Here is a 12355-nt window from a genome sequence, read left to right as displayed (position 1 = left end):
CCGGCTTCGCACGGGTAACAAATTACACATAAACCTACCTCTTGAATCACTCTATCTAATAAAAAAAACCGCATCTAAATCCGTTGCGTAGTTTTAAAGATCTAAGCATACATAGGGACAGACAGACAGCGGGAAGCGACTTTGTTTTATACTATGTAGATAGTTTCAACTGCTATTAGAAATAGGTAGGGTAAAATTAACTTGCATTCTTCATTACATTATTGTTATTTACTTATTTATTTAAAAGATATCATTACCTACTCATGTATAAATATTAAAGTGACTTTTTGTTTTAGTGCATTCATAAGCAACTATGTATATATTGCAATCTTAGTATATTTGGCCGAGCTTTCATATTTTCACCAGGTTCAGTAGGTCGCAAGCTGCACGTGACCTAGAATGCGTAGGATACTTAAATCTCAGTGCACGTACATTAACTTTATTGCAGATCATAAAGCTACGTGTCTAACTAAAGTACTCACTCACACAGAAAACCTCTTAGCGGAGTCACAAGTTCACTAAATACTTATAGCTAGTTGTAAAACTCTCTTTAATAAAACACAGCTATTTTAACCTAACCTATTAGAATATATCTACACACCTATCATTTTCTCTTTATGCCAATAACGTAAATACTCGTAAAAACAAAGATGTATGCGTGCGTACCTACTAAGTTCACAGCCGTGACCGACGTACATGTTTTTTTTTATATTTTTGTAACAAACAAATTGTTAAAGTTAAAATTAACTGTGAATAACATTACCAATTATTGTGTTAAGTAAATATATACCTAAGTTAACACGCGTTTATGAAAAACATGTAAAGTGCCGTATTTGGTCTGTCTATTGGATAATACTTAAACATTTCTTACGTTGAATTTATGTAAACTGTATTTTTTTAACACTCACGTACTCATTGTCAATGTGTTTAGCATATTTGCCTGTAAATGTGTAGGTAAATACGCGCGGGTAACAACAGTCTACAGCTACCTAAAAATAGGTTTGATGGAAATTTTCCCTGTCAGTAGACCTTCGAAAACAACAGCTATAAATGAAATAGGCCTTGTGACTTAATATTATCAAAGTTATCAGCAATTTTATTTAACTGTATGTATTTGAATTTGAGTGCTTCAGTGCACGTAAAAACAAAAAAGGTAGTTTTATAGAAAAATAAATACCTATTTAAAGTTTATTTTATTTTATTTCATGTCAAAAAAATCATATCCGGCTTTGGGTAAGACTTGAAAATTCCGTACCTAGACCTACATTGTTTATTGACGTCTTTTGTCTATCCCAGTGAATACAAGCATCCTGCATGATACGGCCCTTTATTCTAACGCGAAGAAAGAGAAAGCGCGGTGATTTATTACAGACTCTTTTATAGTCATCCTGATTTATCACATCTAATGAGAGAACGCATCCATACCAGGGGGCCCGTTTCTCAAAAGCTTGTTACTTGTAATACACGCGGATCTCACTTTTTGACAGCTTTTGTTAGAAGGGACTTCCACTTGTATTACAAGTTACAAGCTTTTGAGAAACGGGCCCCTACCCTCGAAGAAAGACTGGCATCCCTAGCATCTTTCATTGGCTAGGAGAACACTGGAGTTTCCATTGTCACACGCACTATACGCATTACAAACACAATTTTCTTTTTTTATTTAATAATAATTTAAGTATGTAGTTAACGATCCATTTTTAGGGTTCCGTAGCCAAATGGCAAAAAACGGAACCCTTATAGTCTGTCTGTCCGTCTGTATGTCACAGCCACTTTTCTCCGAAACTATAAGAACTATACTGTTGAAACTTGGTAAGTAGATGTATTCTGTGAACCGCATTAAGATTTTCACACAAAAATAGAAAAAAAAAACAATAAATTTTTGGGGTTCCCCATACTTCGAACTGAAACTCAAAATTTTTTTTTCATCAAACTCATACGTGTGGGGTATCTATGGATAGGTCTTCAAAAATGATATTGAGGTTTCTAATATAATTTTTTTCTAAACTGAATAGTTTGCGCGAGAGACACTTCCAAAGTGGAAAAATGTGTGTCCCCCCCCCCCCCTAACTTCTAAAATAAGAGAATGATAAAACTAAAAAAAATATATGATGTACATTACCATGTAAACTTCCACCGAAAATTGGTTTGAACGAGATCTAGCAAGTAGTTTTTTTTAATACGTCATAAATCGCCTAAATACGGAGTCCGACTCGCACTTGGCCGCTTTTTTATTTTCTTTAATGATTTGAGCATTCGCGCTCTAAAAGAGATGGTGATACGAACCTTAGCTCTACAGAATGATTTATTACAATTTTTTTTATTATATAATAAGAAAATTAACAAATTTACATCAAAAATACATTAAACTATAAACTAAATTAAAACTAAACTCAACAAGGCCATAACTCAGTCAAAAAATTCGTTCCGCGCCCTTCCAGACGCAAAGGTGCCCATCACGCTCGCCGCATTGCCACGCTGAACCGCGATGGACAGCCTCTGCATCAGGAAAGACCCGGAACGAGGGTCATGACCTCTCTCCCTTAAACGCTGCCCTAATTCACCCAAGAATGATTTATTAGTAATGGTATGGTGGTTATTGGTTATTACAAAGTACCTAATTGTTCACAGCTCCCGTTCTGCGTGATAGCTGACCACGAACGAGAAAGTGTGGTGGTGGCTGTGCGCGGCTCCATCTCCCTGCGGGACATCTTCACAGACTTCACCGCCGGTTCCGAGCGGTTTGAGGCCGATGGTAACTATTTCCTAACAGTAGTGCAAATTTAACATTAAACACTCCTCACCATCGGGCGATCTACTGGTGAGTCTAGAAGAGTTTCTCCGAGCATTTCGTTACGAACCGATGTCAGCCCTTAAATAGTGTATTATTGGCTTTATATGTAAATGGTGGTAAGGAGTGTTTAATGTTATATAATAGTGTATTATTTGCTTTACATGTAAAGCCAATAATACACTATTTAAGGGCAGACATCGGTTCGTAACGAAATTCTCGGAGAAATTCTTCTAGACTCACCAGTAGATCGCCCGGTAAGGAGTGTTTAAAGTTAAATTTGTTGTTTTAATGGTGGTTAAAACTCATAAAACTTTGTAAATGTTATAATTGTAATAGAAGCCAGATTCTTAATCTAAATATCCGTACACGGTTGTATAGCCAGCGATCAGACTAGCTTCGTAAATACATATAGGTACCTACTTAGGTAAATACATATACTGCTTATACACATTCGATGTTTAATCGGCATCGGCATTTAAACAAATCTGTAGAATTACATAACTCCTGATTTTAAAATGCACACCAGGCTTCGGGACTCACGGAGCTTTATTTGAATTCGAATAAACCGTTAAGGGTTAACTACCCATTTCTGATTCGTTCACGAATTCGGCTAACGGCATTCGACACATCTGCATGCAGGTTGAATACGTGGAATTTATCCTATTATAATATACGATATGTGGTTTATTTGAATCGTATTTTATATATGTGACTTTAAAATTCTGTTTGATTGCAGGGTTGCCTGAAGGCACGGCAGCGCACAAAGGCATGTCGATGGGCGCCGCCAAGATGCTGAAGCGGCTGATGCCGGTTCTGGACCGCGCCTTCCAGCAGTACCCGCATTACGACCTAGTGCTTACAGGTAAACTAGCGAGTGGATTAGACCTTAACTCTTTCACAGCAGAGCATTAAGAAGTACCGGGCCATTTCAGGCTCGCTACAAGTCTTGTAATATAGAGTCCGTCCAAGGTAACTCTTTTTTAAGGGCCACTAAGCGTCTAATTCCTATGAAAATATTAAGAATAAGAATAAGATTGGTGAGATTTGGCATTTTTAGGTTATACATTTTATGGAGATGACACCTGTCACCCTACCCATCGAGTTTGAAAAATACAGTACTTACATACATATATATATAGTGGCCACACTTTGTGATCGTCTACGGCGCATCACATGTGATCTGAGGCTTTCTATTTACTGCCTGAGGTATGTAAACTATATTTCTGTTTGACGGACCCGGAAAACGGCAACTTCATTTAGTGCAGCGGGCCGAAAGTTGACGCTTTCCGGTTGCAGAACAGAAAAATCATTTTATGTATCAGTTCTTTATGGGATACCGGCAGCCAGTGTATGGATATGGATGGTTACTTTTCATGTTCCATTCGAATTGCCACAGTTGGTACGAATTTTCCCCCCATTTCTCTCTTTATAACCTGACACAAACAAACAAAAAGTTGTGTTATTTTTCCTTTATCGTTTGACTCTAAACATACCTGACCTACTTACTTAATACTACTAAACATTTTCTAGGTCACGTCTCACGTCAGTCTCTTTAATTTCTTTGAAATTTTTTTTATAACGATTTTCACTGGCTCATTGTTTTGCAATCCAGCCTTGTTTTTAATTGTGTTTTTGATTGGCTGTTTGTACTTGGCTTAAAGGTAAGCAGTCTTGTTATGACGTGGGCTTGGATTACGCCTTTGTTTTAAGAACAATATAATATTGTTTTTCTTTCGACGACGGCCGAGTCAAAAAAAAACGGTTATGAGTTTAGGATTAGGAGCGTGTGTACCTGTGTACAGCGAGCTGCAAGAGTAAATACCCACAATTCGATACATAAAGTGGGTATCTACTTTTGCAGCTGAGTGTACCTACATAGGTATGTTTGATTTTATTGAAACGTGCATTACCGTATCATATCGTGCTACTGGAAGTACTGCGGGCTCAGCACGGTTCCATTTTTATCGACTATCACTATGCCCGTCACTTTCGCACTTACATACTTGTTAGAACGTGACAGGCATGGTGATAAACGATAAAAATGCGACCGTGCTACTAGGGCAGGACCTATTAGGTGCCAAGTGCCAATCACTAATTCTCCGGATACGGATACTTCGACCGTTTTAACTTTTTGTATATTTTCAGGTCATAGTTTGGGCGCCGGAGTAGCAGTATTAGTAGCGTTAAAGCTTAGGCCCAGGTATCCACACCTCAAAGTATTCGCGTTCTCTACGCCTGGTAAGTAGTCAATGAGTCAATCATACCTTTTTTTTATTAAATAATATGTTGATGGTAATAATTAAAAATGTCCCTATTCTCTCTCTAAGGAAACGAAAGTGCTTTTTCTTTCCGTAATAAATTTGCTGACATAGGTCTCTGATAGCTTACTTGGCTATTAGAGCTTCTGTCCCGATGTGGCGGAAAACCGCCACCTACTAATCCTGCCCTTCTCGGGGTGTATGGTTTTCTTTTTTAGGGTTCCGTACCCAAAGGGTAAAAACGGGACCCTATTACTAAGACTCCGCTGTCCGTCCGTCCATCCGTCCGTCCGTCCGTCCGTCTGTCTGTCACCAGGCTGTATCTCACGAACCGTGATAGCTAGACAGTTGAAATTTTCACAGATGATGTATTTCTGTGGCCGCTATAGCAACAAATACTAAAAACAATAAAATAAAGATTTAAGTGGGGCTCCCATACAACAAACGTGATTTTTGACCGAAGTTAAGCAACGTCGGGCGGGGTCAGTACTTGGATGGGTGACCGTTTTTTTTGCTTGTTTTGCTCTATTTTTTGTTGATGGTGCGGAACCCTCCGTGCGCGAGTCCGACTCGCACTTGGCCGGTTTTTTTTTTATTACAATAGTCTCGTCAGCCGATTCATCTATCACTTGTCTCATTAGATGTATCTTGCATATAAACCCCTATTGTTTTCCAGCGGGTCTAATAAGCCGCGAAGCCGCCCGCTACACGGAGAGCTTCGTGCTGACGGTGGGCGTGGGCGACGATCTGGTGATGCGGCTCAGCGTGCACAGCATCGAGAACCTGCGCACCAAGGTCATACAGACCATACACGCCACCAAGCTGCCCAAGGTCAGTTACTAGGGTTGCCAGATGGTCGGGATTTGGCGGGATTCTCCCGATTTTTAGCATGTGTTCCCGATTCCCGACCAAGTGCAAATTGTCCCGAAAAACAGGTTCACGTTAAAAAACAATGATTTCAAGTTCCGAATTGTCGGTGAGCGAGCGCGCGGGGCGTGCGTGGCGAGAGATTGTGCGGTGAGATAGCGATGTTATTTTTTTCCCGACTTAAGTCCCAAAATCCCGAAAAAAATATATTTTTTCCCGATAATAGCGCCTTTCGATCTGGAAACCCTATCAGTTACACTGAGAGCTTTGTGCTGATGGCTTACCTCTTAAAACGGTGAATCAAGATCATACCCCGTGATAGCTAGACAGTTGAAATGTTCACAGATGATGTATTTCTGTTGCCGCTATAACAACAAAAACTAAAAAGTACGGAACCCTCGGTGGGCGAGTCCGACTCGCACTTGTCCGGTTTATTCTTATTTGTTAACTTCTAGAGTTTTTTAGATAGTCAGACCGCTCAGACGCACTGTGATGTCTGGGATCTACAAGTAAAAACTTGCACTCAAATATTTGTTTTGTACCGCAATCTAAATGTTATGAAACAATGATAATGATGCTTTCTGCTGAGTTAGAGTCTGTGCGGAAAGAGAAGAGTCGTGGAATGTATGGGGCCCAAATACACATACATACATTCTCTTTCCGAACAGACTCTAGCTACTTACCATACACGTACTACCAAAGTGATCGGTCTAGCAAGAGCGTGAAGTGAGCATGGTTCGTTTCCTAATAGGTTTTGTAATTAGATTACTCAAAATACCTACGCTTCAAATTTACATGCATCATATGAGTAAAGGTAGGTAAAAAATTAACTACAGGGTCTACAGGTAATGTCAATGTCTTGTCTATGAATAAATTATATCGTAAAATTTACCCATGGATTGAAGTGATTCAACGAAACTTATCATAAATTTAAAAGTGGAAAAATTACTGTCTTGGGTGAGACTTGAACTCACGGCCTCTGGATCGATACTCCAGCGCTCTGCCATCTGAGCCACCAAGACCTCATCCATAGCCAGCAAATCTTTCCACCATATTATGGGTCAAGGGGACCGTAGCGACATCTACCGTAAGAGTGTTACACTTCTTAAACGGCTACCGGAGTTCCAAGTCGGAGTTTGCTGGCTATGGATGAGGTCTTGGTGGCTCAGATGGCATAGCGCTGGAGTATCGATCCAGAGGCCGTGAGTTCAAGTCTCACCCAATAATTTTTCCACTTTTAAATTTATTCTAAGCTTAATAGCATCGTTCGCAGACGTTTCTGCTTGTTAAAAATTGAAACTTATCATCTTTTGTTCCAGTACCGAATAATGCTAAACGGGTTCGGCTACGCGTTATTCGGCGTGCCCGCCCGAGACCTGGAGTCCACCTGGCGGCGGCCCGAGGACCTGGAGGCGAACCACTCGGACGACTCCGCGGACGCCCTGCTCGTCCCGGGCGTCTCCACCGTGAGTGCTGTCAGTAACATTTACATACAGGTGTTACAGGTCTCCGTGCTTCTGTGGCTGGTGCCGGCTTGTGTGGTGTGATGCTGTTTTGTTTCACCGATCATTGTTAAGGTGCGATTCCGTTCTAAATCGTTGACTGAGGCTGGAATTGGAATCACACCTTTTTTGTATTTTACTTAAGTGGTTTTTTTTTCATAATAGACTTGACATGAATCATCTGAAATAGGCTTCGCAAATAATTTATACTTCATGCAGCGATTAAAATGTACAAAGAATTGCAACTCTGCTGCATAATATACAACGTGTCCCAAAATTCAACGATAAGCTGGCACCAGAAGATGGACCTGCTCATGACTACTCGAGGAAAAATAAAAAATAAAATTGAAAAAATTGTAGACATGGTCGTTAAAAATACCACTTTTAGAGGTGTCGATTTTAATTTTTTTTTTGTAATTCCATAATAAATTGAGATATATATTTTTTTCTTTTTTTTCCTCGAGTAGTCATGAGCGGGTCCATCTTCTGGTGCCAGCTTATCGTTGAATTTTGGGACACGTGGTATATATTTTTATATAGTTATATTATATAACTCTGGGTATCGCAGTCGAAAGAAATTTGACGGTCGAGAAATAGTTCAAAGTGCAAAATGTACCTATAAGAAATACATAGAAACGAAACCCGTTCGATAAAACAAATTATTAACACAGAATTAGGCTACACGAAATGCCAAATTCATAGTGTGTAGTTTTGATTTATTTAATAGATGAAAATAAACTATACATATTTTAATTTTCTTATGCTCTCTAGTTTCATCGCCAAAATATTTAAGCACTCAGTTCGAAATTAAAGTAAATTGTCCTGTTGTTTACTGGTTGTCATGTCACCCCACTGTCGTAACCCACACTTGTGTGTGCCGCACGCAGGTGAGTAGCTGTGTCTAACCGTCACGAGTGTCTGCACCATCTAGCTAATTATTGTACTATTATACCTGATCACTGCAATTTTAATACATATTTGACTTAGCCAGTACCTACACGAATTTAGTGCCTTTAACCCTTCGTATACCCGAACGTGATTACAATTAAATATTTATCATATAAAAGTTGATTCTACCAGCAAACGTAAAAAAAAACTCCAAATTTGCATTTGATTACTTTGCCTCACATGTTTATAAAATGCATCTTTTGCATCAGTTTTTGAACAATCAAGAGAGCCTTTATCAGCTGGTGAGGTGAAAATAACGATTAATATCTCCATAATTAACTCAATTCAGCGTAAAAGGAAAACAAAAATACTGGATGTTTGTATTGGTTAGCCCAACTAACTTCTTTCGCCACTCTAGTTGGAAACAACCAGAATTTCTTCACTATAAAAATAAATGCATGATTGTTTAAATTTAAATTTAGATCGCGCCAGTGGTGCGCTGGCTACGCGCATGAATCAGCGCACCACTGGCGCACCACAGCGCACCACTGACGGCATTTCCCGTTCCAGGAGGCGGCGCTAGTGTCGCGCAACGTGTTCGTGCGTCGGTTCTCTACGGCGCGGCTGTTCACGGCGGGACGCATCCTGCACATCGTGCGACGCAAGCGCATGGGAATTGAGAAGTAAGTACGATAGCGTCTATTAAGTGCTGCATAGAGTTGCCCTTTGACCGCCAAAGACGTCAAATGACGCGCGCCGCTACAACCCAATATCAGCCTTCGTGCATTCCGACAAGGTTCACAATGGCACGCCGCGCAGGATAGACGTGGCGTTCAAAGGGTTAATTGCATATGTTACCGAATTGTAAAGTTGTATAGTGCCGTCTCTGCTGTAAATTGTGGGCCTAGTTGGTAATAATTAATTATTGTATGTTGTACAGTGTGAGAAAACAAGGATTTGCAATTTTTTTTTTTCGATTATTTTTGACCTGCTAGGGTCCACAAACTAGAGAGTTCAGAAAACAACGTATTGAAAAAAATTCCGTTTTAAAATTTTAACAGTTTGATCAAGTTGAAATTTTAATGACATTATTTGTTAAAAATATATAAAAGTAACCTTGTTCTCCGTAGAAAAAATAGATAATGGGTGGGTGGCACCTATATTAAAATTATGATGACTATACACTAGCAAGATAAACTTTATCTCGCGCATACCTACTGCGTATACCTAAACTGTGCAATGGAGTTTTTTGGCACATTGAAAATCTTAATTTTTTTAAATTAATATTGTACCTACTGCACTGTAAAATGCTTACTACTTGCTTACACGCTTACAAAATAATCAGGTAAATCAGCCTTTCAAAAAACAAATTGAGTATGTATTTTTAATTAGCATATGAGATTTAACTTGTTGGTTTAGGATTATCCAATTCTATGTATCAACTGAGAAAACCCCATGTTTTACAAGCCCGTAAATTGCTGGTTTAAGAGTGATCATCCACCAGACCAATGCGAGGTAGCGTGGCGATATGCGATAACAAAACACTAATGCTTAAAGCAGCTCACGAAAAGGAACCTTAGCGGAGGGCGGCTACCTAAGCTTAGCGGAGTATAGTTTTATATACACAAAACAAAACAAGTGAAAAATGCGATGGACATGTACCCGATCTACGAAATTGGAAATAGAGATGTGTAAATTGTGCAATAGGTAACATGCGAGATTTTCTTTTACCACCCTACCCTCGTTTGAAATTATTTTAAGTATTACTAAGTGTGGTGCAGTCAAGTGCAACTCCTTTCATTAACCTACGCTGCTTAATGGTGCACCTACACTGGGGCATGACTGGGGGTTATATACACATCGCTGCCTAGCGTAGCTCTGCTCAGCTAAATAAATGCTCACACCGTTTCACGCAGCTAATGCAGTTTTGCTACGCCTCGCACAGCTCTGGTGGTTGCCCACCTTAAATAACTGCCTACCAAATAAAACTAATTTTCTTTTCGCATGTCTTGTCAAAGCAATGACGATGAGGATGAAAATGAAAGGTAAACGATAACAGTTATCAGGATATGACTTTCGGTTCTTGATTAGGGATACGTCCTTAAAGCAGATAGAAAGGACAAAAATAAGTAAGTAAGTAGATGCTTACAATGAAATTATATACGAAAATCTGATCCATCTGCTATGAACTTCATATTTATTAATATAAATGTGAAAAACCAAATCAATTCTTTACTTTATTAAATAAAGTACAAGTTCCAGAAGGGTTTCCAGTAACTGTCACGTCTGTAACTATAATATGTAACTGTGCAGTAATGTAGATAATTTTGTGTGCCCACCTCTTTTCTTTCTGCTCTAAGTGAAACGTATAATAAGTAAAAGGCATGCATGGGAAATAATTTTACCCACCGATAAAATGCGAATGATTTTTGTTTTGAGACTTGACTGAAATCATCGATCGATTAGTTGTGGTTCCGGCCACGTGAAAATCTTCAAATGCATGCGTAGTTTGGTGGTGGGTGGTGGTGACCGGTGGGTGGTGGTGGCTGGTGGCCGGTGGGTGGTGGTGGTGGTGGTGGCTGGTGGCTGAAGTTTGAAGTCGGTGGATTGTTGGCAAGATAAAACTTATTGCTACATCTACCTGCCAGGATAGCTTTGTCAGTAGGAAAGGAGGCAGATTTCCTGTAAGGCGAACAATTCGCCTTAGAACTTAAAATCAATCCCTTTCTATAAGATACATTACATCTTATAGAAAGTAGGTGCAGGAAAGAAGGGTGCTTATAAGGGATGCTGGTGAAAGTGGTAAAGGTCTTTTAGGAAAAATCAAACTTAACACATTCACTGCCCCCGACGCACATGTGCGTCGACCGTCATACAAGTTTGTTCCTAGGCCACGCCCCCTGGCATTGAATGCGTTAAATATACTGTAAAATAAAATCCCAGGAACAAAAGACTACAAAATTCTTCAAATGCAGTCTAAAAAAATCGTAATATTTCTCATCATCATTGGCCTTAGCGTCTAATGCAGACGATTTATGGTGTAAACCCGGAGAAATATCCTATTACACCGCCTGGGACGAAATTAAGGAAACGCAGGGATGCCCAGCACCTGCATTACCCTCTCGGCTTCACCGTCTTATCCCACAGGAAAGGCGAGCCAATACGTGTGAAGACAGGTCAGCTGCAGGAATCTGCCGCTTATTTCAGGTTGGACCCTACTCGCGCCTTACGGAAACTCCATTCCGGGTTTTATTTTAGAGTATCCTTCTCCTAGATGGATTGCAAACCAATGCTAAGAAGGACGACCATCTCCCCTGTAACGAAATACCTTCTTGCTTCGTTTGTGGACTTAGTCGCCTCGTACGACACCCTTATCCTATTCTCATAAAGCAATGCATTTACCAGGAAAGTGCGCACCCAAGAGCCAACGTACGAGATGCGATGGGCGTGCGCCGAGGACTTCATGGAGCTGCAGGTGATGCCGCGGATGCTGCTCGACCACCTGCCCGAGAACGTGCACCGCACCATACAGACCGTGCTGGACGAGCGACACACCTACCGCGTCACGCAACACCTCTAGATGGCGCTGTTGTCAATTGTTGGTTTTAAATCTCAACGGAAAGCAGCAAGGCGGTGTAGTGCTTTGCATTTACAACGGTAGGGTGCCACGAGGCAGTGCTTCTTGTGTGGCTGTAATGGTCGAGTTTATCTGTTTTGCTGTGGATAAGACAACTGTCATGTTTTGGGAGAGTTAGTGCGATTGACGCATGTGTTCATTGTGCTATCCACAGCGGTAATCGATAAAACCCGACTAGAGAAAGGGCAAAGTGCCCTAAAGGCATCCTATTTAAAGGCCCAGGATATTATGATATGTGTCAAATCAGAAAAAAGTAACGAGTCTTATGCATAAGCCAAGTTATCGAACAATTTACTTGCCTAGCCACGCGTTTTTATTAAATACACGTAAATGGAACACTTGAACACTAGTAGACTACTATCTAACTAAAATCTCATTTTGATATTATATTCAATAAGATTAATTATTAATA

At 40.0% G+C, this 12355-nt stretch overlaps 1 protein-coding gene across 5 annotated transcripts in view; it reads left to right on the top strand.

Moving 5' to 3' along the window:
- LOC134648759 (diacylglycerol lipase-beta) overlaps positions 1-12125 on the top strand; it is a 92806-nt gene extending 80681 nt beyond the window's left edge. For 2 of the 5 annotated variants that reach the window (XM_063503295.1, XM_063503296.1), the window contains exons 8-15: positions 2629-2752; positions 3528-3653; positions 4937-5029; positions 5726-5880; positions 7236-7391; positions 8877-8989; positions 10325-10351; positions 11712-12125. In XM_063503295.1, coding sequence (XP_063359365.1) covers positions 2629-2752; positions 3528-3653; positions 4937-5029; positions 5726-5880; positions 7236-7391; positions 8877-8989; positions 10325-10351; positions 11712-11886 — 969 coding nt within the window. In that variant the 3' untranslated portion in view covers positions 11887-12125. The remainder of the gene's footprint in view (positions 1-2628; positions 2753-3527; positions 3654-4936; positions 5030-5725; positions 5881-7235; positions 7392-8876; positions 8990-10324; positions 10352-11711) is intronic. The other 3 variants (XM_063503298.1, XM_063503300.1, XM_063503299.1) reach the window with 3 other exon arrangements.
- Positions 12126-12355: the final 230 nt, after the last annotated feature.

This window comes from Cydia amplana, chromosome 6 (assembly GCF_948474715.1).
Source record: "Cydia amplana chromosome 6, ilCydAmpl1.1, whole genome shotgun sequence".
NCBI classification, from domain to species: Eukaryota; Metazoa; Arthropoda; class Insecta; order Lepidoptera; family Tortricidae; genus Cydia; species Cydia amplana.
The sequence above is the reverse complement of the archived record's forward strand: the minus strand, read 5'-3'. Positions and strand labels throughout refer to the sequence as shown.